This window comes from Myotis myotis, unplaced genomic scaffold, assembly GCF_014108235.1.
Source record: "Myotis myotis isolate mMyoMyo1 unplaced genomic scaffold, mMyoMyo1.p scaffold_m19_p_11, whole genome shotgun sequence".
NCBI lineage: Eukaryota > Metazoa > Chordata > Mammalia > Chiroptera > Vespertilionidae > Myotis > Myotis myotis.
The window spans coordinates 13144045-13169080 of NW_023416315.1; the positions used below are offsets into that span (position 1 = coordinate 13144045).

Sequence of the window (25036 nt, forward strand, 5' to 3'; positions counted from 1 at the left end):
TCTTAAGACTTACAAGAATCATGTTTTCAAAGCAAAAATTAGGACTGGTAATTACGGTTTGTACTCAGAGGAATGGTAGGACACACCATTGTAAGTAGGGACTGTCTCCAAATATCTGATCATATGGCTCCAGGTTCCCAGGATGCACTCATCTCCTTTTTTCCCCTATAAAGCAGTGGTTCTCAACCTTCTGGCCCTTTAAATACAGTTCCTCATGTTGTGAGCCAACCATAAAATTATTTTCGTTGCTATGTCATAACTGTAATGTTGCTACTGTAATGAATCGTAATGTAAATATCTGCTATGCAGGATGGTCTTAGGCGACGCGACGCCTGTGAAAGGGTCGTTCGACCGCCAAAGGGGTCGCGACCCACAGGTTGAGGACCGCTGAGGAGTTTCCTAAGAACTTAGCTTCTCTTGGGAGTCACAAGCAACCATTTTCATACAACACAGATCTCCTGGTGCAAGGCGTTTAATCAGAGCTGTACCTTTTCAGACTGAGCGCTTATCTAAAGGACCGTTTAGGTTGAATGGGGTGCCTGCCCCCTTTCCCACTGCAGGGCACTGCATGCAGACGTAGAAAACACCGGTCAGGCCTGTTTCTTTGAAGCCGGTTTGGAGTTTTGGCAGGAAGTTCGGTGTGGCAAAAACGTTACTCTTTACTCCTCCAACACACACCTGACCACCGTCCCCCAGAGCAGTGGATTTCACAGAGGTGGCACAGGGCATTCAGGAAGAGCTGCCTGTGTGATCTGAAACAGCTGTATCTGGTAGCTCCCACTGAGAGGGGCGCTAACCCTGCAGGGCCCCTTTATCTAATTCGGGGATGGGGCCCAAGAGAAGTCAGGACTCCTCTTATAGCTGGGGCACTTCTTCTGGAAGGTCCTGCAAGGTTTTCTCGCACCGGCGTCCACCATCCTCCACCTCTGCCACCCGGGACCAAGCCGCTGCCATCTCGTGTTCAGATTAATCCAATAGCTGCCTAATTGGTCTCTCTATTTCCACCCCTGTTCCCTGCCTCCCTGAAGTCTACTCTCAAGTCAGCAATCAGAGAGATGCTTTTACTTTTATTTCTTTAAATTGATTAATTGAATTTTTAGAGAGAAACATCGATTAGCTGTCCCATGTATCGTATGCACTCATTGGTTGATTCTTATTTGTGCCCTGATTGGGGATTGAACCTTCAACCTTGGTATGTCGGGATGATGTCCTAACCAACTGAGTGAGCTACTTGGCCAGGGCCCAGAGAGATGCTTTTGAAACATAAATCAAATTATGCCACTCCTCTTCTCAAAGCCCTGCAATAACTCCCCACCACACTCAGAGTAAAAGTTAAAGTCCTCACAACAGCTCCCAAGGCCCTAAGTGATGGCCACACATCCCCACCCCCAGGTACTCACCCACTTCCCCTGCCTGGAGTCATCTTCTCCGGTCCATAGGCTCATCCCTCTTTCCTCCTACTGATTCTCAGCTCCTCCTTGCCTTGGACTCTCTGCTGGAAGGTTTGTCCAGTTACCTGCATGGCTCTCTCCCCACTTCCACTGCTTCCCTCTCAAGTTAACGGGGGCCTTCCCTGACCACCCTAGTTACCATGGCCATCCCCACCCTCCATCACCCTGACCCTGTTCACTTTTCTCAATAGCATTTACCACCATTAACACACACACACACACACACACACACACACACACACACACACAATCTGTCTATCATCCCTGTAGAAATAAATAAGGAACAACCATATGAAAAAAGCAAAGACTTACTTATTCATAGCTTACAATAGCCAGGGAGTCAGCCACTGTCACTTGCATTTTAGCAGAGGCTCAGAGGTGAGCAGAGGAATGGAAAAGCTTTATTGTGGAAAAAGGAAGGCTTCTGGTGTGCCTGGATTGGAGGCTGGTGGCACGGGGAAGCCTTAGGTGGGGTAAGTAGGAAGAGGGTACCCTGTGTGATTGGTTATGGGTGCATATTTAGCTTTCACTGGTCAATCCTAAGTTGGAAGCAGACACAAAAATTAGGGAAGCTCTTAATTATATTAATTAAGTTCTGGCCACTTGGGGCTGGTTGTTACAGAAGTGATGCTCAGCTTCCTGGAATGGGGATTGGTCTCCTGGACAGGTTGCTGCAGGTTGTAGATCAGAGTTCTATTTCTAGATATGGTCTGGCCCCTGTCTATTTGTATCTTCAATGTCTCATCTCTCATTAGGATGCAAACACTAAGAACGTTGTTTTATTTACTGCTGGATCCCCAGAGCCTAGAACCATGCCTGGTACTAGTAGGCACTTGGTAACTGCTGTTGATTATTGTGATGTTTGTCTGGATCTGGTTAGAAAAGCTGTGACTGCTACATGACCTGAGTAGAAAACCAACTACGCCCGTGCTTATTTCCATCCGATTCTACAAATGTCTGCTGAGTACTTGCTACATACCCAGGAGGCTCTGTACTGGGTTGTGGTTATTCACTCCAGTGTACACAGGACAAGTATTGGGTTAAAGTATTGGAAAATGGGTTAAAGATCAGAATTTTGAATGCTTTAGTCTTTGCTCCAAGTTTCTCTTCTCTCCCACTTTGAACTCATCTCTACCTTTAAGATCCTTCTCTAAGGTCCCAGGTCTCCCATCATATGTTCAGAGTCTGGCCCAGCACTCACTACCTGTGAAACTCATTTAGTTCTTTTGTCAATCAGCCTGTTCTCTTCTCAGTTGGATTATTCCCTCAGAAGAGGAGCCGCATCTTGCCCCAATACGGGTGACACATAGGAGGGTCTCAGTGATCCGAGTCTTCCCCCAAATTCTCCCACCTCTGTGTGACCTTTTCCCTGAGCTACAGCTCAAATGTTTCACTGACCTCAGGACCCATCTTCCCTGCCTCCAAGCTGCCATCTGGAGGTGTATAAACAGGATGCTAGCCTGATAACCCAAGGCTGGCTCCCCCCCGTGGGCATCTCAACTATTTTCTGACAACGGCTACCCATTATATTTGTAGAAATATTTAAATGGTTCTGAATTATCTGTTCTTTCAGAAAGGAGATTCCAGGTTTTGGTTAATTTACCTTTCAGATAGAACACTCAAAGAACCAAGAAATAAATAAGCCAGAATGGACCTGGAAATAGAACCTTTGAGTGAACAGGCTGCACTCAGCCATAGCAGACAGAATGTAAGCTCTTCAAGGGCAGGTGCTGGGGTCCAACCCCAGGAGGTCCAGGGGTCCCCAAAGGTGTAGATGGAGTCGGCGAAGAAGGAATGACATGGAGGCAGCCTTCGGGTGATCATCATAGCCAGGTTCCTCTAGCCAGGTTCTATAGCCATGTTCCCTCGCTAGGTTCTCCAGCCAGGTTCTGTAGCCATGTTCCCTCGCTAGGTTCTCCAGCCAGGTTCAGTCACCAGGTTCTAGTCAGGTTCTCTTGCCAATTTCTGTAGTCAGGTTCAGTCCAGGATCTTTTGCCATGTTCTCTCCAGCGAAGTTCTTCTGTCTCTAGATTCTGTGTAGGTTCTGTCTTCTAAGTTCTGTCTTGTTACATCTGTATTTATACCAGTTGATTCCAATCCTATCAATCTCTATTCCAAAGGTTAGGGCGTTTCTTATCTCCATTCCAGGGAGTAAAGATTATGTAGCTTAAGCATGATTGTTTGTAGTTAAAGTGATTAATTACCCGCCTGGCACTTAGTTAAGAGGTTTTATTCCCTCCCTAACTTCAGGGGAAAATCCATACTTGGGGAAACAACCTTTCTCAGAGACCTTGGTTAAAACACATAGTGCCAAGAAGGTGAGCAAACATTTTAAGAACAGTATGCCATATATGCCAGGTCCTTTGAAACAGCAAGGATGGACCGGCTCCCGGCAGGCAGGGGCCTGGGCTGCAGCGTTTACTTATGAGTCTACACCTGGTGCACAGTAGATGCTCCATAAATAGTTATTGAACGAATGGGAGGAATAAACATGCACATGAACTCTGAAATGAGAAACACCAACTTTTAATAGCAGTCATTTTCTATTATATCCACTCATTTTGTTGCTTTAATTTTCTCAGCCATCACAAAACACATTTCATAAAAAGGCAAACGATAGAACTACAGATGTGAACGAGGGCTATGAGGAGCGAGGGTGTCACTGCCCAGTTTCTGTTACTGAGCCACACGTGCTTTTAACACAGACAGAGATGTGGTCCCTGGTCTCCGCCTCCTATTGAGCACACGAAAAGCTCAAACTCGAGAATTCACCGCATGGTTTTAAATCCCTCAACAATTAGGGATCCCTCTAATTGTGATCTAATCCCTGAACGTCTTTGCCCTAATTTCATAATGACTCCAAATCAAACAGGTCAAAATTAGCTATAATAAATTCATTTGTGAATTTATTATTCACAAAGGCCTTGGGAAAGAAATGGAGGAAATATTTCACAAGATCTGCAATGATCCCTGGCTTCATTTCATTCAGATCACTTTTTAAAATATATATATATTTTATTGATTTCAGAGAGAAAGGGAGAGGGAGAGAAAGACAGCAACATCAACGATGAGAGACAACCATTGATCGGTTGCCTCCCGCACGCCCCCCTCTGGGGGTCGAGTCCACAACCCAGGCATGTGCCTCTGACCGGAATCAAACCAGGGACCCTTCAGTCCACAGGCCCGATGCTCTATTCACTGAGCCCAACCAGCCAGGGCCAGATCACTTTTATTTTCCCCAAACCTGGTCAATGTTAGAAACCAATGGCCTCAACCCTGGACCTCAGACTTATGATTTCCACTAATTAAGTAGCCAAATGGGCAAAAGAAAAGGCAGGGTTACTCTTGGCCAGGGGTCCTCAAACTACGGCCCGCGGGCCACATGCAAATACAAATATTGTATTTGTTCCCATTTTGTTTTTTTACTTCAAAATAAGATATGTGCAGTGTGCATAGGAATTTGTTCATAGTTTTTTTTTTAAACTATAGTCCGGCCCTTCAACGGTCTGAGGGACAGTGAACTGGCCCCCTGTTTAAAAAGTTTGAGGACCCCTGCTCTTGGCCAAAGCTCCGGGTGCTCCCCTGACCCCACGTCTGGAGTTCCTCAGGGTTCACATCTTGGGGCAGGGAAGACAGGAAGCTCTTCCTGCCTGTCACCAGGAAAGAAAGTGAGGTGTTCAAGCAGCCCCCAGCCTCCAGGAAGTCCCTCCCTCTCGGAGCTTAAATCTCTTCTCCTGGCCGAGAAGCACAATTCCCTCCAGCCTTGTCATCGCTGAAGAAAGGAGAACAGCTGCTCACCGCCCTCCTTCTAATCATCCTTAATGGGCTCATAAACAGTTATTAGGTCCCCCTTCAGCCTTCTCCGAGCCTCATTCTATTTGCATTGAGGCTGAGAGCTTCTGAGGAAGGCGTTTTACTCAGGGCTCCACAGACTTTCAGAGTCTTAAATGGGTAATGGGCCACTTCACCCACTTTAACCTCCACAAATGAACAGCTCTGCCTTCTTTTGCAAAATTTAAACCTATTCAAGGGAGTTTCCTGGCAACCAGCCCTTATTAATTAATCATTGCCTGCGCTAGGCCAGGTCAGGGCATTTTTTGAAATGTTTCTTTTTCTTGAGAAGTCACACTGGCATGCAGGCACACAATAAACCAGTGGCGGCACCCTCTGAGGTTCTGCATTTGCAGGATGAATCTCGAGTGCCCCCTACCGGCCACTGTGGGGAGTCCTCAAAACTGGGCAGGGGCTGGTGCTCTGACAGACTCTCGCCTGGTCCTATCTTGTGGGTATTGGACTGATGCCTCTGCCACTGGGGAACAGGACATGGAGGTAAAACAGATTGCTCAGTCTCCACGAGGCACATGCTGAAAAGATCCATTTCCTACCCCATCGTGGTCTGGTTTATTTTCAGGTCACTGCTCACCCCAGCTGCAGGGTTAGAGTGTCCCACTGTGCCCCCAATCGACTCCTGGCTCCCTCAATCTCAGGAGGCAGGAGAGGAGCAGGGTAGGGAGGTTGCAAGGTTCATGTGGGTTTTTGTTTTGTTTTTTTGTGTGTTTTTTTTTTGAGGGGGTTGGCTTTAAGAAAAAAAGTGACTTCATTTCACGAAAAATTTTAATCTGGATGGCTAAAATTAAAAGGACGGACAACACCAAGTGTTGACAAGGAAGGAGGGCAACCAGAACTCCCAGTCATTGCTGGTGGAAGTATAGAGTGGAGACACCAACTTTGGAATTCTCAGCAGATTCCAGCAATGGTTCGAGCATGTCCACGCCTAGGAACATATTCCCAAGAAACATGTTTGTGCTCACATGAGCAAGTTCACAGGACGAGTTTACAACAGTGAAAAACTTACAGCAGCCTTCACAACAGTGAGTAGAACTGGACTGCTGACCTACAGTATGACATGGATGAATCTCACAGACATGCTATACTCAGCATACGAAGCCAGGCAGGAAAGGGCACATCTGTGTAATTCCATTCATATGAAACTCAAATAAGCAAAACTAATCTATGATGATAAAGGCCTTCCTGACTCTGGGAGGAGTCTTTTATCGAGCTGAATACCTCAGGTCTGGGCACTTTATTTAATATAAGTTGTACCTCAATAAAAAATAAAAGTAGGTGTTTACTGTTTTCTTCTTCCCAGAAGAATAACCCACTACTTATTCACCCATTTCTTTTTCACTGCATGGCTTCTTTTGAAAAAGATTTAAGGCAGTGGTTCTCAACCTTCCTAATGCCACGACCCTTTAATACAATTCCTCATGTTGTGGTGACCCCCAACCATAAAATTATTTTCGTTGCTACTTCATAACTGTAATGTTGCTACTGTTATGAAACGTAATGTAAAAATCTGATATGCAGGATGTATTTTCATTGTTACAAATTGAACATAATTAAAGCATAGTGATTAATCACAAAACCAATATGTAATTATATATGTGTTTTCCGATGGTCTTAGGCGACCCCTGTGAAAGGTTCGTTCGACCCCCAAAGGGGTCGCGACCCACAAGTTGAGAACCGCTGATTTAAGGTGACTTGCAAAGGTGGATGGTGTTGAACTGCATTTATAAATGAAGAATTCTGGGTAATGCTAAAAGGAAGGCAGGAAAATAAGATGAAGTCAGAAGTGTGGGTAGTCCTCAGCTTTACTATCAGAAAGTTCTGTGCTCTTCCTAGGGACGGACTGAATGGAGCTGCCTAGCAATCAATGGGAAGAAGAAACATAGTAAGTCCATGTCCAAAAGTCAGCAGTCCAGCTGGTTAGAGGCACAGAGACCTGGGACCACTTTCTCCTGTGTCGTCTCAGAAAAAGGCAACTAGGCCATCAAACCCTGTTGTGCTATTTTAAACATCCCCTTTGGGACCCTGGGTCTCCGCGTCCCTTCAGGCCATATTTTCCCTCCCGTGGCACCTCATAGGCTCCCGGAGAATTTAGGGGGAGGCAGCGTCCCTCAGAGCGTCGAGGTCCCTCTCTTGCTCTTCTGTGGGGCCAGAAACCACACGCTACTTACTTCCCTGGGGGAGGTTTGGGGGAAGCTCTGCTCTTGAGGGCGGGGTCTCTGTTCTTCGGGGTGCCCGGCTTGCCATCGTGGTTTCTGGAACCTGGGCCTGCATCCGCAGCCTGTGCTTGGCCACTCAGCCCATCTCCTTCCTCGTCCGTGCTCCTTGGTGGCCCCGTCCCTCCCGCGGAGACAGCGCTGCTTGCAGCAGCTCCCTGGCGGCTGGACTCTTTCCAATTTGACATTTGCATTAGGGGACCTTTCCACTTTCTGGCTCCAGTTTTTGAGTTGAATTCGTATTTTGCACCAGTCACTGGGGGTGGAAATACAATGACCATGTAAACAAATGACTGTCCTCCCCATCTCCACCCTGTCTAGCGCCAGCCCCGGAGCGGAGGAAGGATGCCAGAAGGGGAGAATCTCAGCATCGCCGGCTGGAAAGCAGGCCTGTGAACGGTGCAATCAGTCCTCACCAGCTGCCCTTTCCGCGGCTGCTGTGCGGCTCCCACCACACCGGTAGCAAATACTGTGCCTCCGGGGACAGGAAGGTTCCGGGGAGTCTCAGGCCGTCTCAGTTGCAAGATGAGAAGGAGGCCACACAAACCTGGACTCCATGGGAGCTTCGGGCAAATTAGCTTCACTTTCTAATGGGGTTGCCCATCTCATTCTGGTTTGTTTTTAAAAGACCCCTGAATGCCTGCTATTAAAAGGCATTCCCCAGGGGAGGAGGAGACGACGTTGACTGGTATTTATGTTAGGGGAGCAGAGGTTTGTGGACACAGACACACCAATATGGCCCCCGTGGTGATGAAGCAGGGGAGCCATTTTTATCGTGTCGGGAGCCAGCAGACGCTAATTGACGTGTCTGCTCACATGTGTCCGGTTGGCTCACTTCTTCCTGCTTCCTGCTTCACACACGCAAATGCAGAGCGAAGGCCCTGGTTCCCCTGGCCTTTCCCTCGGAGCTGCAGGCGAGCCCCTGCTCCTGCCATCTCCATGCAGCGCGAGTGGCCTCTCCGCTGAGGATCCACCAGCACTTAGGCTAATGTGGGCACATTATGGTAACAAGTACCTAATAATAGAGGGAAATTTAATTCCAGCAGCAGCGGCAGCAGCCTGTCCTGGAGAGGAGCCATCCTCCTTCTGAGGACGACCGGGCCCTTTGCATGTGAGCGTGGCAGGGAGCCAACACACTTGCCTCCTGGATTTGGGTTCCTTCCCTGTATTCATGTCTATAATTGAGCCTTTGTAAGTGGAAGGATGTGTGTAAAGCAGCTAAATTTGGAGCTGATTTCATGGGGGTGAGGAGAGCTCTGGAGGCCAGCTTTACCTCTGTTTATCTTGCCAACCAAGAAGAAATTCTTGGCCCCGATCTAGGAAAAAAAAGAAGCCATCCTTCCCATTTCTCCGTATCTCTCACTACCAAATAGGATGGTGTTGGAAGCCTCAGAAAGGATCAGGGATGGAGACTCAATCCCAATGAGCAGGGGGGAAAAATTGTGGGTTCTTGGATTCACCAGTTCCTTGACTTGGTTTGTGATTTAGAAAGGGAGGCTAGACTGTGGCAAGGTCCTTGAGTAGGAGCCTGGAGGTGGAAACCCTCTGAGGCCTCACACAGGATCACGTGTCTGCAAGCCAGCTCAGCTCCGAGCTGGTCTCACTTGGGACTGCAGCCTAGAAGGGCCAGCGCTGTAGAGCTGACCAAACGGATCAAAACGGAGTTAAGGGCGTGAAATTGGACAAGGTTCTACCAGCCTGGAATATGCAAAACACTCTAGTGGGTGGGACGGCCACTTCGTTACCTGGGTCTGTGGCTTCACCATCAAAGACCGTGCTCAGCTGGATTGTTTCCTAAGGAGAGAAGAGAGACAGCTTCCAGCACAACCTCACACAGTTTCAAGCACAATCCTCCTCCCAGGCAAGGCCACGCATCCTCACAGCCTCAGGTTCTTACCCAGGGCCTTCTGGGCACTTATTTACTCGATGAGCACCGTACTAGATGCTGGGGACACAGCAGTGAACAGGCAGGAGTGGTTACTGCCTGCACAGAGCTTGTGATCCAGGGGAAGCCACTGACATGCAGGCACTACCATACCGAGTGATAAGGGCTCTATGAGGCGGGGATAGAGGAAGCTATGGGGGTGCAGGTGGGTGTGGGAGGAGGACATTTAACCCAGACTCGGGGGTAGGAAAGCATCCTGAGTAAAAGGTATCTAAGCTGCATAGAAGAAAGAGCAGAAATGCCACAAACACCGGCTAGGATCTGCATTGCTTCAGCCCACTGTCGGGCAGACGTGGAAGGCAGGCACAGATGAGCACCCATGTGCTGCCACCCTGGGCTCTGGCTGTGTCCCTTAGGTCAGTGCAGCGTTGCATCAGAGCTTGGCCTGCCTTACCTCCACCCTGTGCTTATTATCCTTTTCTCCCCCTGATCCGTAATCTGTGCCACCCTCTAGGACAGCGGTTCTCAACCTGTGGGTCGCGACCCCTTTGGCAGTCAAACGACCCTTTCACAGGGGTCGCCTAAGACCATCCTGCCTATCAGATATTTACATGACGATTCATAACAGTAGCAACATTACAGTGATGAAGTAGCAACGACAATAATTTTATGGTTGGGTCACAACATGAGGAACTGTATTTAAAGGGCCAGAAGGTTGAGAACCACTGCTGTAGGACCTGACCTCCGACCCCATTGAAACACCCTCTTCCCTCACATGATGTCCTCCAAGGTGCCATTCTTTGGCATGCTGATGAGGACTGCGTTCGGAGTTTAGTGGGCCCTCCAACCCCAGTATTTATCACTGAAGCCACCACCTCCCCAGCACTGAAGAGAGAGGAAATGGAGACTGGATGGGTTTCATCGATTTGATCAGCTCAGCGGCCCCGCTTTTTATGGTCATGGAGATTTGTTTATTTAATTGATTAATTTAATATTACATAAGTCTGAGGCAGTCTCCGGATGAAGGATACTTGCCTTAGACAATAAGACCTGGAAGCAAGAGATCACTTCTTGTTTGTATAAAGACCGACCCAGATAAATACTTCGCTGATGAGCCTGAAGCAAAAATTCCAGGGCACTGAATTGTCCTCCTGGCTGTGCTCATCATTCCCCAAAGTTATGGGTCTGGGATCATAACGAAGTCTTATTATTAGAGGTTGGGGGAGGTGTGTGTTGGGGGGGTGTCTTCTTCAAGTGTCATCACTCAGTAAAGGAAAAACAAGGCTTACGATAGGGGGGAGTGACGCTCCGGCTATCACACCTGGCATTTATGTGACTTAACAGTTTCCAAAATATCTCCCCACCTGTTCTCTCAGGGCAGGCATCCTCACTCCCACTTCACAGATGAGGAACCTAAAGCTTAAAGAGGCGAGGGAGCCCTGGCCAGTGTGGCTCAATTGGTTGGGCATCGTCCCACGCACCAAAAGGTTCGATTTCTGATGAGGGCACATGCCAGGGTTGTGGCTCAATCCCTGTGGGGGGTGTACGGGAGGCAGCTGATCAATGTTCCACTCTCACATAGATGTTTCTCTCCCTCTCCCTTCTTTTCTCTCCAAAACAAAATCAATAAAAAAATATTTTTTTTAAAAGGAGGCTGAGGGAGTCTGCAAGATGATATGTCTAAGTGGGCAGAGCCAATCCTAGACCCAAGAGCTGCACTTTATCCATTTTTCCTCAAGGTTATGGAAGGACACAGGAAAGAAATCCTATTGAAGGCGAAAGCTTAAATTCTGGTCTTTAAGCTCCTCTCCCCCAACTCACTCTCCTGGAGAGCTGGTGTAGATAATAAACACCACTATTCAATATTTATGAAATCCAGTTCTTCTGCGAATATATCAGTAGACATGTTCAGTGGAGGGAACTAATTCTACCAGGAGCACGGCACACGGCAATCTGTTCCAGTGGCCAAATACAAGCATCTCCCTGAATGATAAACACCCCCCTGAGGCTGTGGCAGGGCCTGCCTGGGCGGGGGACGGGAGCCCCCCACAACCCTCCACCCAAGCCAGGTGCCCCGGGGCCAGCCAAGCTTACCACCACAACTTCCCTTTTTGTTTTCTTCATTTCTGCAGGGAATAGAACAGACAGAAGTTAAGCTTTTTGGACACTAAATTGACCTTAAAATTCTACCTCCACATGGGATTTCTCTTAAACAGGCTTTGGAATCAGAATGGCAGACACGGCAAAAAATTTTCTCTGTAGACATGTTTGCTGATGGCTTTCCATCTCCTCAGACACACACACACACACACACACACACACACACACACACACACAATACATAGAATTAAAAAACAAAACAAAAAACTTTTTTTGCTCTTTTTCCAGCTTATTATTATTATTGGACCTAGGAAATTAGTTCTTAAATGGAATTTAGTTTTAAATAAGTTATAGGTAAGAAAGAAAAAGAGAGTTGATATATTTGTTCATAATGTGGGGATTCCTTGTATCCATTCCCTGTGCCCTTTTAAAAAAGGAACTAGGGTGGGAAACCATTTGTGAAAATCTCATTTATGTAAATCATCCCATGTGATATGATTAATAACCATTATAATTAAATTTCTAATCCTGCTTAGATGTGCCGTGTGCATGTCAAACACACATACCTATGACTGGAGTGATTAAAACAATCATTTTTAAAAACACATTTCCAATTTTTTTGTCCTGTCTCTCCCCATGGCCTGGGTTCTCCTTGAGGCAACAACTTTTGGGACCAGGTGGCGACATCTCCTTAGCTTAGAGTTGGTCAGATCAACTTTGCTCAACTCACCAACGTCCCTGAAATCATTCCGTTCTCCCAGCCCGTATGACTGCACCAGCCCCCCTTTTAACTAGCTGACCTAAATAACTTGGAAAATAATAAAATCCATGACAATCTCAGAATAAAGTATCATTTGTGCTTTAAAAAGAGGCATTTGTCCAATACAGAGCATTAGCTGTCCTCAGGAGGGGTCAGCAGAGGGTAGATACCGTCTGTATTTAACCCACAGAGAATTCTTCGATCCTGTCCCACCCAGTGGGAACGGACCTCTAGGTGCTTGGGTTGAGCTGATTAGAAGTGACTCAGGGTAGGGAATAGGCGGGGCCAAAATGAGTGACTCGAGTGGGCCAACGGCACCGTGTATCTTGACCTTCCTTTTCTCTAGCTTTTTCTTCCTTTTCTCAGTTTCATTCCACCCATGGATGATGAGGCTAAAAACCCACCAAGACAGATTACATCCTGATTCTATGCCAAGTCAGAACCCTTTCATGTACTACGACAGAACCGGCAAAAATGATGATGATGATGATGGTGATGATGATGATAATAATAATAACAGCAACAAAGGGAATAGGCACCGTACGTACCTCCTTTCTTCATCCTATGGGGGAGAAAGGGAATGGATAAGAATTAACCTGAGAGCATTCTGTACTCGTACACTCACAACATGTTGTCCTTTGGGCAACTGTGTTCCCTGGGATTCAGGAGTGGATTGAAAGGGGCCAGGGATGGGGACTAAATTGAAGGCTGGGCTCCCACCCCTGCTCCAAACAGAGCAGCTCCATCACTATTGGTTTGGGACTCAGGAGGTTCTGAGAGTTTGATAAGTTTGAAAATTATTGCTTTATAGAACTTCAGGGAAAATATCTTCTCTGACAACTGGATGAGGCTTAACAACCCCAATCAGACTGACCGGCAATTCTTCCTGCCCCATTTTCCTCCCCAGTAGCTAGCTGAGCAGACGGCGTAGCTCACAGCAGGATGGTTTAGCTGGCAGCTAAACTTTGGTTTCTGGTAACGTAAAAAGCTGGCCTTGGACTCTAAGACCCTTTCCCTGATAACCTTGGATTCTCCGATTTTATTCTATTTTGCTATTGAACGAATGTTGGCTGCCACGTGGTATAACTAATTTCCAGAGAGAGCAGGTCTGAGTCTGAATTACTAACGAGTTGTGTTTTTTTTTTTTAAGTCAACCATGTTGAAAATGGCTAATATTTAGAATGTAAGTTAAAGCAAACAGGTACAAGGTGCATACTGAACTTTTAACCATAAATTGCTTGTGAGCTGCAGCAATTTGGATAACTGACTTGCTTTAAGAACTTCTGCTCAAATCCCACTACCATCCTTACAAGTTTAAGCTTCACTTTTTGGAGCCAATTTATTTTTCCCCCAAAATCAATTTGTGAGTAGAGTCCAAACAAAAATGCCTTTTTAATTTCAGCAGAGGCTAAAGGATTTCTTACCTTGAAGTCAAGGTTGCCAATAGCAACTTCCCCAATAAATATGGCAAAAATGCAAAGCACATCTTTATGCTAATGCCTTATAGTTTTATTCTGAGTCTCTCATCCATAGATTTTAGATTATTTGACAGTACTAGTTAGTCTTCAAAATACCTTTAAATGGCACATGAGTCTTATCATCCCTTCCTTTTGCCAGTGAGAAATTCTAAAACTCAAGTTCCAACACCATAAGATTCTTGGGCTTATTGCTAAACTGGGAATTTAGAATCCTGAGCTCAATGAGCCATGAAAAATAATACAACAAGCTTTTAAAAAACAGTGTATCGAAGCATTTATAGCAGGAGCAGTACTAAGTGCTTTCTTTGCATTTGCTCATTTAATTGTTTAGTTTTCAAAAAAGGACACAGCTGCCACTTGCCCAAAGCCATGTACCTAGAAAATGGTAGAGCTAAGATTTGAACCCAGGCCTTATCTAACGCCAAAGCCCATTCTAATTATAAGAGCTTCTGAAACTCAAGAAACTGTATCTGGGGGAAGCTTATAACAATCTAGTGATCTCTTCTCTTCGCTCTCATACCTCACTTGGCCAGTAAAAGAGACCCTGCAGGCTGTTGCAGTTAGAGGCGTGTTAGTGGAGAGTAGGAGGGAGAGGAAACAGGTCTGTATTTGCAGCCCTAGAGTGTGAGAGATCAGGGCCATGTGTAAAAGAACAATGATTATTTTCCTTATCAGTTTTTGGTTTGATAAGGAAATCAGCTTAATTTCCTTATCAGTTTTTCTAATTCTATTCCATCCTTTAAATATTCTACAAAGATGAGCACAGCATATCTAACACTGCTCACAGTTGGGCTTTTTTTCTGAAGCATGTATCCAGGGCAAGTCACCCAGGGGTTGAAACCCAATTTCTTTGAGAATACATCAAGGACAGGGCAGGTGCCCAGGAAAACCAAAGGAACCGTCTCCTGACCCAGCAGGTGAGGAAGAGGGTACACCGTGACTAAGGGCAGCTAGGATTCTCTCCCCAAGTGTCCTTTTCCTTCCTCTCTACCCTGTAAAGAAATTCTAATTCTCTATCTTTCCTTCGCCTGAAATCACTGGAACCAGTGTCCCAGAGGAAGTTGTGGGAAGGGCCCAGCCCACTGGCTACTTACAGAGGTTTCTTGTCCTTCCCAGTCTTGCAGGGACAGTGCCTGTGGATGGCTTTGGCCAACTGGACGGTCAGAGCCACCAGGAGAACCAGAAGCAGTATGGAGCCCAGCGTGATGACAAAAGGCACATACCATGCCGATGGAGAATACACATTTTCCCTCCGGATCTGGTAGGTGATCCTGGGCTTGAAGGACAGAGAAGGAGGAGGGGGAGCAGAGGGTGGTGGCATTCCTGACATCAGCACTCCCCCATGTGGAGTGTTTATTGCACTCTTTGTTCTTGTTCTATAAATGGGACATCTTTGTGTGCATAGTTCTTGTTGCTTCAAACCATCGCCCTATTTATAGTCTTTCCAGAAATCCATTAGATCAAAACACAGAAAATTTAGGGAACTGGAAAGCAGCTCTAAGCCTAATTTTATTCTCTGTCTTTCTTCCCCTTCCCAAAAGCTAAAAATGCCATTGGCTTTTTTCCCTGCCCCAACATGGCATAGCTCAGGGACTCATAGCGCCGTTGTCTCTCACTGGGAAGGCATGAGCCGCGAAAGTTGTTTTTTGAAACACTTTGGTAGGTTTGTTGGTGTTCACCCACTACAAGCTGCCAGGTGAGTGGGCTGATATCACAGTGAAACCTCAAGCTCAGCGCTTGCTTCTCAGAGTGGGAGACAGACAAACAAGCCATGGGGGTTTCAGGAGTGCGGATGCCACAACTGGGTCATGCTGTAAGCCCCAGGAATGTGGCAACTCCTCACGGGGAGCTTACTGGCTCCGACTACAGTGGAAAACCCTTAAGGTTACCTTATGCCTCCGTTCACTGGGGTCATCCTGACTCAAGCATCAGGCAAATGAACATTAACCCACTCTTGGTAAGACTCTGAGAGGCAAAATTTGACCATGTGTCATAGGTGATTTTCTAAGGTTTTGATTACCATTCCGTTGGCATACTACACATATGGGGCTGCCGACCAAGGGCGTGGCTTTTACTGGGAACAGAAGGAAAGGGGACAAAAGAGTCAGCACAAATATAAGTCGGTTCCTCCATAGCGCAGGGGGAGAGGGTCCTGTTGTCAGAGTCCAGATTCTCCCTCCCTTCGTCACACTGGTTCTCTTTCAGCAGCTGCTTATTTTTCTTCCTAGCATTTGTCACAATCTGTAGTTATTTTACTACATCGCATACCTTTATTAAATTGCATGTATTTGTAATGTCTCCCCCTTTACAATGGTGGCTCTCAAACTTTAGTGCCCACGAGAATCCCAGAGTTTAAAAACACAGGTCTGGGAATTTGAGGTTCCAATGTGCTTTCCATGAGGTTGTGGTGATGACCATGGTTGGGTGAGGTACAACTCTAATATTCTGGAATGGGCCTGGGAATGTGCATTTCCAGCACATGTCCAGGCGATGCGGATGCTGCTGGTCAGGGACCACACTTGAGAGCAACTGACCCAGATTATAAGTTCCATGACAGCAGAGATCATGTTGGGCTTGTGCAGCAAAATGAATGGCATATCGTAGGTCAGTGATGGAGAACCTCAGACACATGAACTCATTTTTTTGGTTGATTTTTCTTTGTTAAATGGCATTTAAATATATAAAATAAATATCAAAAATATAAGTCTTTGTTTTACTATGGTTGCAAATATCAAAAAATTTCTCTATGTGACACGGCACCAGAGTTAAGTTAGGGTTTTTCAAAATGCTGACACGCCGAACTCAAAAGGTTCGCCATCACTGTCGTAGGTGTTAAGTCAATACTTGTAGATTGAATGAATGAATTTTGATGGAGTGGAGATGGGGAGTAGGGTACAGATTGGTGCATGATAATGCTTCAAAAGAAGTGGAGAAGAGCACCTGGCGGCTACCTGCTCTCTACACAGACTTCATGGCCCTTAAGAGCAAGCAGAGAAGGGCTTGTGAGGTAGCAACTAGCCACATGCCCATGAAAATTGTCTCCTGTGCCACAGCCGGCCGGCACCTGATCCAGCACAAGTTCCTACTCAAGTGTACACCCTTATTTCGCAGGAGAGGAAAAGTCAGTGGCTCTACAAGTCTCAGGCCTCACCCAGATCTCTATTTACCCACAGTGACTACTCCAATTTAGCCCATGGGTGCCATTTCTTGGCAACGTCCAAACACCTCAACTCTGTTCAGCCAACCCACATATTTCTCCTGGGTCCAAGGGCTCCATTGACATTAATCACAAGGATCTAACTGAGGAGGGCAGGTCCCCAAATCCTTACCCTGGGGGTCGTGGTGACAATCGTGGTTGGGGGAGGAATGACGCTAATACTCAGTGTCACTGTCCCTGTTTCAACCAGGGCCTCAGCTTTCTTCCTGCCAGACAGCAGGTTGTCATCAGTTATATAGACAAGTAGCTTGTAGTCCCAGATCTTGTCAAGCCCACCAGGATAGTCAAAGCGAGTTGCAAGGAGCAGGTGTGTGATGTTGGACCCGGCGTTGGGAGAAAAGGTGAAATGTCTGTTCACATTGCCTAAATGAGACATGAGACAAGGATTTGGGGCAAAGGAAGAAAAGAGAGTGAGAAACAAATATTTAGAGGAAAACTACATCCAGTCTCTTCCACAAATGTCCATACCTCTGTGTAGGCTACTTCCGATGCACCAGGGTTACAATATCGGCCTTGTCTGTACCAGAAAGTTCATTAGTATAAAGAAACTCTTGCTCACAACCAGTGTGGCTGCAACGGGGATGAGAGCAGAAAAGGACAACAGCACACCTGTCCCCGGAGAACGGCCGCTATCTTGCGGAGCATCAGGCAGAGATTTCCTAATCCTGGTGCAGCCTCTCTAGCCAGTCCTTATCATGCAGCATTTATTTGGTAACCACGTGGAACTTGCACTCAGACTAATATGTGGGCACAAGAGCGTAGAGGGGGCCACATCCCTCACCATAGGCCAAGTTCACTTCATGCCTTTCGTGGAAGTTGGTGGGCCACACAGAACTGGTGACCTATGTCCCTGGAGTTCCTCTGAAGGAAGGTGTCTCCTGGCTTTGCAGGGATTGCAGTCCCAGGCCCTCTTGAATCTACCCCACTCCCACCTCCCCCTGCAGTCTGTTAGGGCTCAGGGCTCACAGCTCAGGGAACAGGGCAGGAAGGCTGCCCGCCCAAGCAGCCTTGGCTCATTCCTCCGGTGGCTCCAGACTCATTACCGACTGAAAACCAGTAAATGGAGCAGGAGATGATGCAATTTTTACTCCCTTAGCAGCGAAGTGCTCCATAAAGGCCTGAGGGTTCTCAGTATGTGTTATTTCCATCTTCGGCAACTGCGGTCTCGAGGCTGCCTCTGCCCCTGGGTTTTGTGACACAACCTGCTCAAGAGGCTCCCTACTGTTCAGAGTTCATGCTCACCAGGGCTCAGCAGGCGGCCAAGATGGGTTTTTAGTCTTTCACTTGGAATTGTTCTGCTTGTTTGGGTTTAAATCTCTGACCCCAGCACTTCATTAGATGAGCTATTTTGGTCTCATTTCCATTGAGGGGTGCTCTGCCCCACCCCTCATAACCCCCCCTCCCCCTGGTATATTTTTAAAGAGAGCAAATGAATGGAGCAGAAGAGAATTCCTAAGGATACATTTAAAATGCATATAATCTATTATTATCCAGAGAGAGGACTGGGATTCCCTGCCCCCACTATAAGCTTGCAGGTTGAGCAGTTGGACTAAAAAAAAATTTAAACTACACTAATAATATTCATGAATCATATGATAGTCTGGGAAGTTGGGGTCACCATCAGTGGCATACACCCTCCATTGGGCCTCTGGGCAGCCTTGTGTGGGAATCTGGGAGGAGTTAGGTGAAGAGAAGGGGAAGGCAAGATGAGGACTGGGAGGCACTGGGACCAGTACGCTCCTTATCCCTGCTTTCCTCATTTACCACCCCACACCCATACACACTGTGCCCAGATCAGCGTGAGAGCACAGGCCCCCCACCCATTCTCCATGACCAGCAGCTAAGGCCTCCAACCCCAGGAGCCAGGCCAGGATCGTCGATGTCAGGTACCGTACCTGGGCCAATGGAGTAACGAAAGGACCTGGGGCTGGAATCACGATCAGTACACATGAGCTTGAAATTTTGAATGTTTGTGCCAACTTTCAGATCCACTGGGATGGCCAGGAAATAAGAGTTTGGGATACAAATCGGCTTTTCATCATTTTCTTCCAGGACGTTAACAGTAACCTGGAACAGCAAGAAGGTGGCCATTGTTAGCAGCTAAAACTTACTGAGTGCTTCCTGTGTGCCACGCACAGGGCTCTGCGTTTTTGTGGTCTAGCTCATTTAACTTTTCTGGAGATAGATGATATGACCATTCCCATTTTACAGATGATGAAACTGAGGCTTAGAGAGGTTAGGTAATTGACCCAAGGCCATTCAGCTGGTGAGTTCCAGAACTGGGGTTTGAATGCAGGCCTGTCCTACTCCAAGTCTTATGCTATTAACTTCTATACTCTGGGTGTGTGCACATGTGCATAATATATGTATACATTCATAGAGCCCCACGTAAATGCACCTAGACACGTGGGGCTCATCCCCAGGTATTGCTGGGTTGTTTTACCAGTAACAAGGATGGGTTTATGGTGAGCCTCTGTACTTCCTTGCTCACTGCCCTTGTGCATTGGAAGTGGCATCTTTAACTTTGGAATGTTGAGCAATGGTTCTCAACCCTGGCTCTACTTTCTTAGGCCCAGTCCAGACCAAATAAATTGGACTCTCTGCAAGGTGAGGCCTGGGCACCTTTTTTTTTTTATGTTCCCAGCTGATTCTAATATGCAGCCAGGGTAGAGAACCACTGGGATGAAACGAGAGAACCTGGCTTAGCTGGGATCGCCTCTGTAACCTGGGCTATTAGGATGCACTAAGCGGGTGGTGATCACCTGCCACAAGCAGGGCCAGGCCATTCTCTTTCACGGCTGTCTTTTGTGCCTGGCAGATTGGAATATGGACTGGGACGCCTGCCAGCACGGAATCATAGACTGTCAGCCCCGAAAGGGACTTATGTGATCATCACCCTTTTGAAAAGCTTATGAATTTTGAGTCAAATTTATTCTACCTTTGAAATTTGGGGATTTCAACCATTTCCAAGACCTGGAATAAATTGAAATGTTCACTCCAGTCAGCTCCCAGAGTGGAGTCCATTCATGTTTTTTTCAAAAAGCCGGCCTAACAAACACTACAATTATCTCCAGCTTAGCACGTCTCTCCCCCAGCAGGCAATGCCGAGCCTCACGCATCATTAAAAACATCGTCCAGTTAATTCAAAGCAAGTCATGAGAGGAGCAGGACTAGTCAGGCTTTCGGTGATCGGGTGACTTTCCATTTAAAAGACTGAGAAATTGGGACACGAAGATAAGCATGGCTCAGACCCCCTTGGAAAATTGGGATCAAAGCTGAGAAATGAACTCTGTCTCCAGTCATTTTCCCCATCACACAGGGCTGCCTGCCGCGAGCTGAGAGTTCATTTTGCCTTATGCGTTTTCACTGTACTAATGGGAAAGAGCCAGATGTCCTTGTGGCCATCGTATTATTCTCAGATAATCCTGACCACCGACAGCACAGACCTGTTAAACCTTCTTCCTCCAAACGCGGGCCTGGGCCAGGTGCATCGGCACCACTTGGAAGCTTGTTAGGAATGCAGACTCTCAGGCCCTTCCCAGACCGGAGGGCTCAGAATCTGCATTTAACCAGGTTCTCAACATCAACGGTTGAGAAGTATAGCCCCAGTCAAGCCACATCATTTTAAGATCTACCCCATCTGGTGTGATGGGGGTAGGGTCGGAACACAGCAAAGCTACTGGGAGGCAGGGAGGACATGCATAGCTACAAAACCACACCCCACTCCTGGCAGCGTGCATCTCACCGCCAGCCCCCTGTGAAAGCACGGGGGTGTTTAAAGGGCAACAAGAGGACACTTGTCCCACAGAGAGACCATCAATCTCAGTGCTCCTCCCAGCCACCCACACACGGGCGTCGATCTTTATTTCCCGGGCACTGCTCCGTGAGTCCGTTTGTGCTGTCCTGGACACCACTGGTCATTTCCTGTCACATCTGGAGGATGTGCCCCATTAAGATATTGTCACATCTGGAGGGTGCCAGAGACGCCCTACGTCAGCCACTCAGGCCGGCGTGAACACACCAGAACAGACCCACTCACAGTGACTGAGCTTGTGTCCTCGTGGTTGGCGGCCTGGACTCTGAGAATATAGATGGGGGTCGTTTCATAGTCCACTTTAGTCACCAGCTGGAGTTCTCCTGTTTTGGGGTTAATCCAAAACATGTCTGGGTACGGGAGGCTGGCCCCCCCAGTGGAGATGGAGTACACAGTGCTGCTCTGGGGGAAGTCTTTGTCAGCGGCCTGCACCCGTCCAATCTGGGCTCTGGCTGGAAGAACAAAGTACCTGAGATTAGTCCTGCTTTGGGGGTGCAGGGAGGGCCCGGGAGCAGACACTCTCTCTGGTAGGGCAGAAAGGCTTTTGGAGGTCCCTTTACTGTTCAAACTCTGTGTTTTATGTCTTCAATTCTATTAAATTCCGATTATGCTAATGAACACCCACTAGGTCACTGGTCCTGTGATCCAAGCCATACTGTGAGGCGTAAAAGACAATTCACGCCTTTATGTAGATTCCAACAGCGCCAGTCATTATGCCAGCGGTTCTCAACCTGTGGGTCGCGACCCCTTTGGAGGGCGAACGACCCTTTCACAGGGTCGTTCCTGCGTATCAGATATTTACATTACGATTCATAACAGTAGCAACATTACAGTTATGACATAGCAACGAAAATAATTTTATGGTTGGGTCACAACATGGGGAACTGTATTTAAAGGGCCAGAAGGTTGAGAACCACTGCATTATGCTATCATACACAACACTGCAAAGAACATTCTAAAAGTCTTGTATTTTTCACATTTTCTGTAATATATGAGATAAAAAATAAACAATTTTTTGTTTGTTTTGTTTTTTGTTAATCCTCACCCAAAGATAATTTTCCATTGATTTTTTTAGGGAGAGTGGAAGAGAGAGGGAAAGACAGAGAGAAACATCGATGTGAGAGAGGCACATGGATTGGTTGCCTCCTGCACAAGCCCTGACCAGGGCCTGGGCCAGGGAGGAGCCTGCAACCCAGATGTGTATCCTTGACCAGAATCGAACCCGGGATCCTTTGGTCCCCAGGTCTATACTCTATCCACTGAGCCAAACCGACTATGGTGAAAAATAAACAATTTGTAAGAGTTTGGCAATGGATTACAGAATATAGATTTTTAAAAAATTTTTAATCATTTTTTATTTTTCAATTAGTTGACATGCAATATATTATATTAGTTTCCGGTGTACGCCCCAGTGAATAGATATCATATTACAGGGTATCGATTTTTAAATACTGTCCCATTTTGTTTGCCTTACAAACCTGTTGGTGGGAATGCTGCAGTTCTGGCTTGCTTGTTTTGTGGAAGTTCGTTTTCATAAGTTTTACTCCTTAAGGGCAGAAACCTCTCATCCAACTACATAACCCCAGCACCAAGCGCTTGACTCAAAGTGGGGGATCAATAACTGAAGGGAGATCTCTGAATTGATCAAGAGCCTATTCCTACTGCACTTGATAGGCACTGGGTAAGGGATAAAGAAATAAAACCATTTCCTTTAGACCAGTGGTTCTCAACCTTCCTAATGCTGCGACCCTTGTTCCTCATGTTGTGGTGACCCCCAACCATAAAATTATTTTCGTTGCTACTTCATAACTGTAATTTTGCGACTGTTATGAATCATAATGTAAATATCTGATGTGCAGGATGTATTTTCATTGTTACAAATTAAACATAATTAAAGCATAGTGATTAATTAGAAAAACAATATGTAATTATAGATGTGTTTTCCGATGGTCTTAGGCGACCCCTGTGAAAGGGTCATTCGACCCCCAAAGGGGCCGCGACCCACAGGTTGAGAACCTCCGCTTTAGACCCTCTTTTTGTGTTTTGTTTAAAACGTAATGTCAGGAAATAGAGAGCATCATAGAGAGAGAATACAATGGAGGGGGATCATTTTAGGAGTGTTTTGGTTTAGCTTTTTGTTTTAAATATAGAAGTATCCATGATAAAAGGATCAAAAACTGAATACTGGAGTTAATCAGACCACTTTCAAACGGAAAGAAAGCAGGGCGGGGGGGGGGGGGGGGTGTCTCCTCTTTAAAGGGGAAGAGCCTGCAGAAATCCAGGCATTGTAAAGGGCAAAAAAGAGGCCTCCAGTGAACCCTAATAAGGGAGAGAAGACGTCTTTATTTTGTTTGTAAATGAGGGGACTCTAGGAATGGGAAACCTTTTCTCTATTTTAAAATTTCAATTCTCTGAATGAGCTAGATAAACATCACAGTGGAAACCGAGGGAAAACTTCAGCTACAACAAAGGAGGATTAGGGGAATCAAGCACTCAGGCAAGCAATCAGGGGGTTCAGAGAAATGCAGTTTAATCAACAGTTTTCAAAATCTAGAGTTCACCTGAAGGGCTCCTCAGCAGTGAGGACGATTTAAAAAGAATAAGAGATGCAATAAACTCGATTCCGCTGTGAATCGCTGTGCACAACACCACGCAGGCCCTCTGGCAGGGAGCTTCCCCTCCGCCGAGTGTGCATCTGGTTGGAGTCTGTCAAGAGCACGGTGGCCTGTTTCTCATCTATTACTCACCTGGGCTTATTTCTGACATGTCAAAGACATAGGATGGCTGATCAAAGACAAGAGGAAACTCATTTTCTGGGCTTGTTAGGACATAAATGTAGATGTTATCTAAAAAGAGAAATAGAAAAAATTTAAATCATAATATTCTATTCTCATTGACTTGTTTATTAAACATTAGAGACCAGGTGCACGAAATTTGTGCACTTGTGGGGAGGCAGGTCCCTCAGCCCGGATTGCGAGAGGACACAGGCCAGGCCAAGGGACCTCACCGGGGCACGATCGGGCCATAGAGGGACTCAGGAGGTTGGTCAGCTGGGGAGGGACTGCAGGAGGGCTCCAAGGTGTGTCTGGCCTGTCTTGCTCAGTCCCGATTGGCCAGACCCCAGCAGCAAGCTAACCTACCAGTCGGAGCGTCTGAACCCTGGTAGTCAGGGAACATCACAGTGACTGGTCAACTGTCTGCCCCCTGGTGGTCAGTGCATGTCATAGTCTTAGTATATCATCAGTATATTACGCTTTGATTGGTTGAATGGCTGACTGGACGACCAGATACTTAGCATATTAGGCTTTTAAAAGCATTTCCTATGTAACAGGTGCTGTGCAAAATATTGAGGCTGCAAGGAGAATAAGACCTGGAAGTTCCTGCCTTCGAGATGCTTCAGGCAGATCCTTCTGATAAACACATGTACAGGTCACTACGGAAGCCAGAGGAAGTGCAAGCTGAGCTTCACAAAGATCATTAAAGCTAGACAAATGGGGGGAGGGGGGTCATGGGGGTGTGATTCTAGACATGTACATGGATATCAAGGCATAAAACTGCATGATTCACTCAGAAAAACGGCAAGCTGTTTGGCCTAGTTAGAAAAAAGGAGGTTTAGAAGCAAGCAGCTGGAGCTGAAGCTAAAGAGTTAGGCAAGGGCTGAATGGTGGAAGTCCTTGTGTGCCAAAGGATTAGAACTTGAACTTGACAGCTATGGAGACACTCAGGGCTTTAAGCAAGAAAGTAATATGATGACGCTCTCATTTCCTAAATTCACTGTCAGAAATGTGGAGGATGCTTTAGAAAGGGGCAAGGCAAAGTCAGAGAGATCCTTAAAGAGTCTCAAATGTTGTAATTCAGCCCAGAAAGAGGAGGTTCTGCATTAGAGCGGGACTAGTGGGATGGGGCTGGGGTGGTGGGTGAGGGGCAGCAGAAGCTTGAGATTTTAGAAGGTGACACAGAAGAAAGGCTTGGAGACCACTTCAGTGTGCTTGGTGACGGACAGGAGGAAGCAGGGCTGAAGGGGGCTGGGGTTTTTGAAGTCTCCTCTTTAACACAAATACCTAGCCCAATACTGAGTACTGCCTGGCAGTCTAGTCACTGCTGCTCAAGGAAGATGCTTCATGAAGTAAGTCAAAATGATACTTGCTTTTGTAGTAAGGAGGGGCAACGTCCTGCACCTGGGTTGTCACAGTGTATTTATTGCCGGCTGCTAGATTACTTGGATTTTCATAATCTAGATCACCAATCAACTAGATTAAAACAGAGATA

At 46.7% G+C, this 25036-nt stretch overlaps 1 protein-coding gene and 1 long non-coding RNA gene across 5 annotated transcripts in view; one reads left to right on the top strand and one right to left on the bottom strand.

Annotated features, from left to right (window-relative positions):
- Nucleotides 1-25036, top strand: part of LOC118666010 — a 49508-nt gene that overhangs the window by 17755 nt on the left and 6717 nt on the right. For 2 of the 4 annotated variants that reach the window (XR_004970802.1, XR_004970801.1), the window contains exons 1-2: nucleotides 14484-14653; nucleotides 14853-14997. This is a non-coding gene — a long non-coding RNA (uncharacterized LOC118666010). Of the gene's footprint in view, nucleotides 1-10849; nucleotides 10886-12624; nucleotides 12799-14483; nucleotides 14654-14852; nucleotides 14998-25036 lie in introns of those variants that run through there. The other 2 variants (XR_004970804.1, XR_004970803.1) reach the window with 2 other exon arrangements.
- Nucleotides 6904-25036, bottom strand: part of CDHR3 (cadherin related family member 3) — a 51474-nt gene continuing 33341 nt past the window's right edge. Inside the window, exons 9-18 of the mRNA XM_036327550.1 lie at nucleotides 24915-25017; nucleotides 23515-23613; nucleotides 20993-21219; nucleotides 18849-19020; nucleotides 17066-17316; nucleotides 14831-15012; nucleotides 12807-12820; nucleotides 11493-11524; nucleotides 9259-9307; nucleotides 6904-7769 (exon numbers count right to left, since the gene is read on the bottom strand). Of these exons, the coding sequence (XP_036183443.1) occupies nucleotides 7465-7769; nucleotides 9259-9307; nucleotides 11493-11524; nucleotides 12807-12820; nucleotides 14831-15012; nucleotides 17066-17316; nucleotides 18849-19020; nucleotides 20993-21219; nucleotides 23515-23613; nucleotides 24915-25017 (1434 nt within the window). The 3' untranslated portion in view covers nucleotides 6904-7464. The remainder of the gene's footprint in view (nucleotides 7770-9258; nucleotides 9308-11492; nucleotides 11525-12806; nucleotides 12821-14830; nucleotides 15013-17065; nucleotides 17317-18848; nucleotides 19021-20992; nucleotides 21220-23514; nucleotides 23614-24914; nucleotides 25018-25036) is intronic.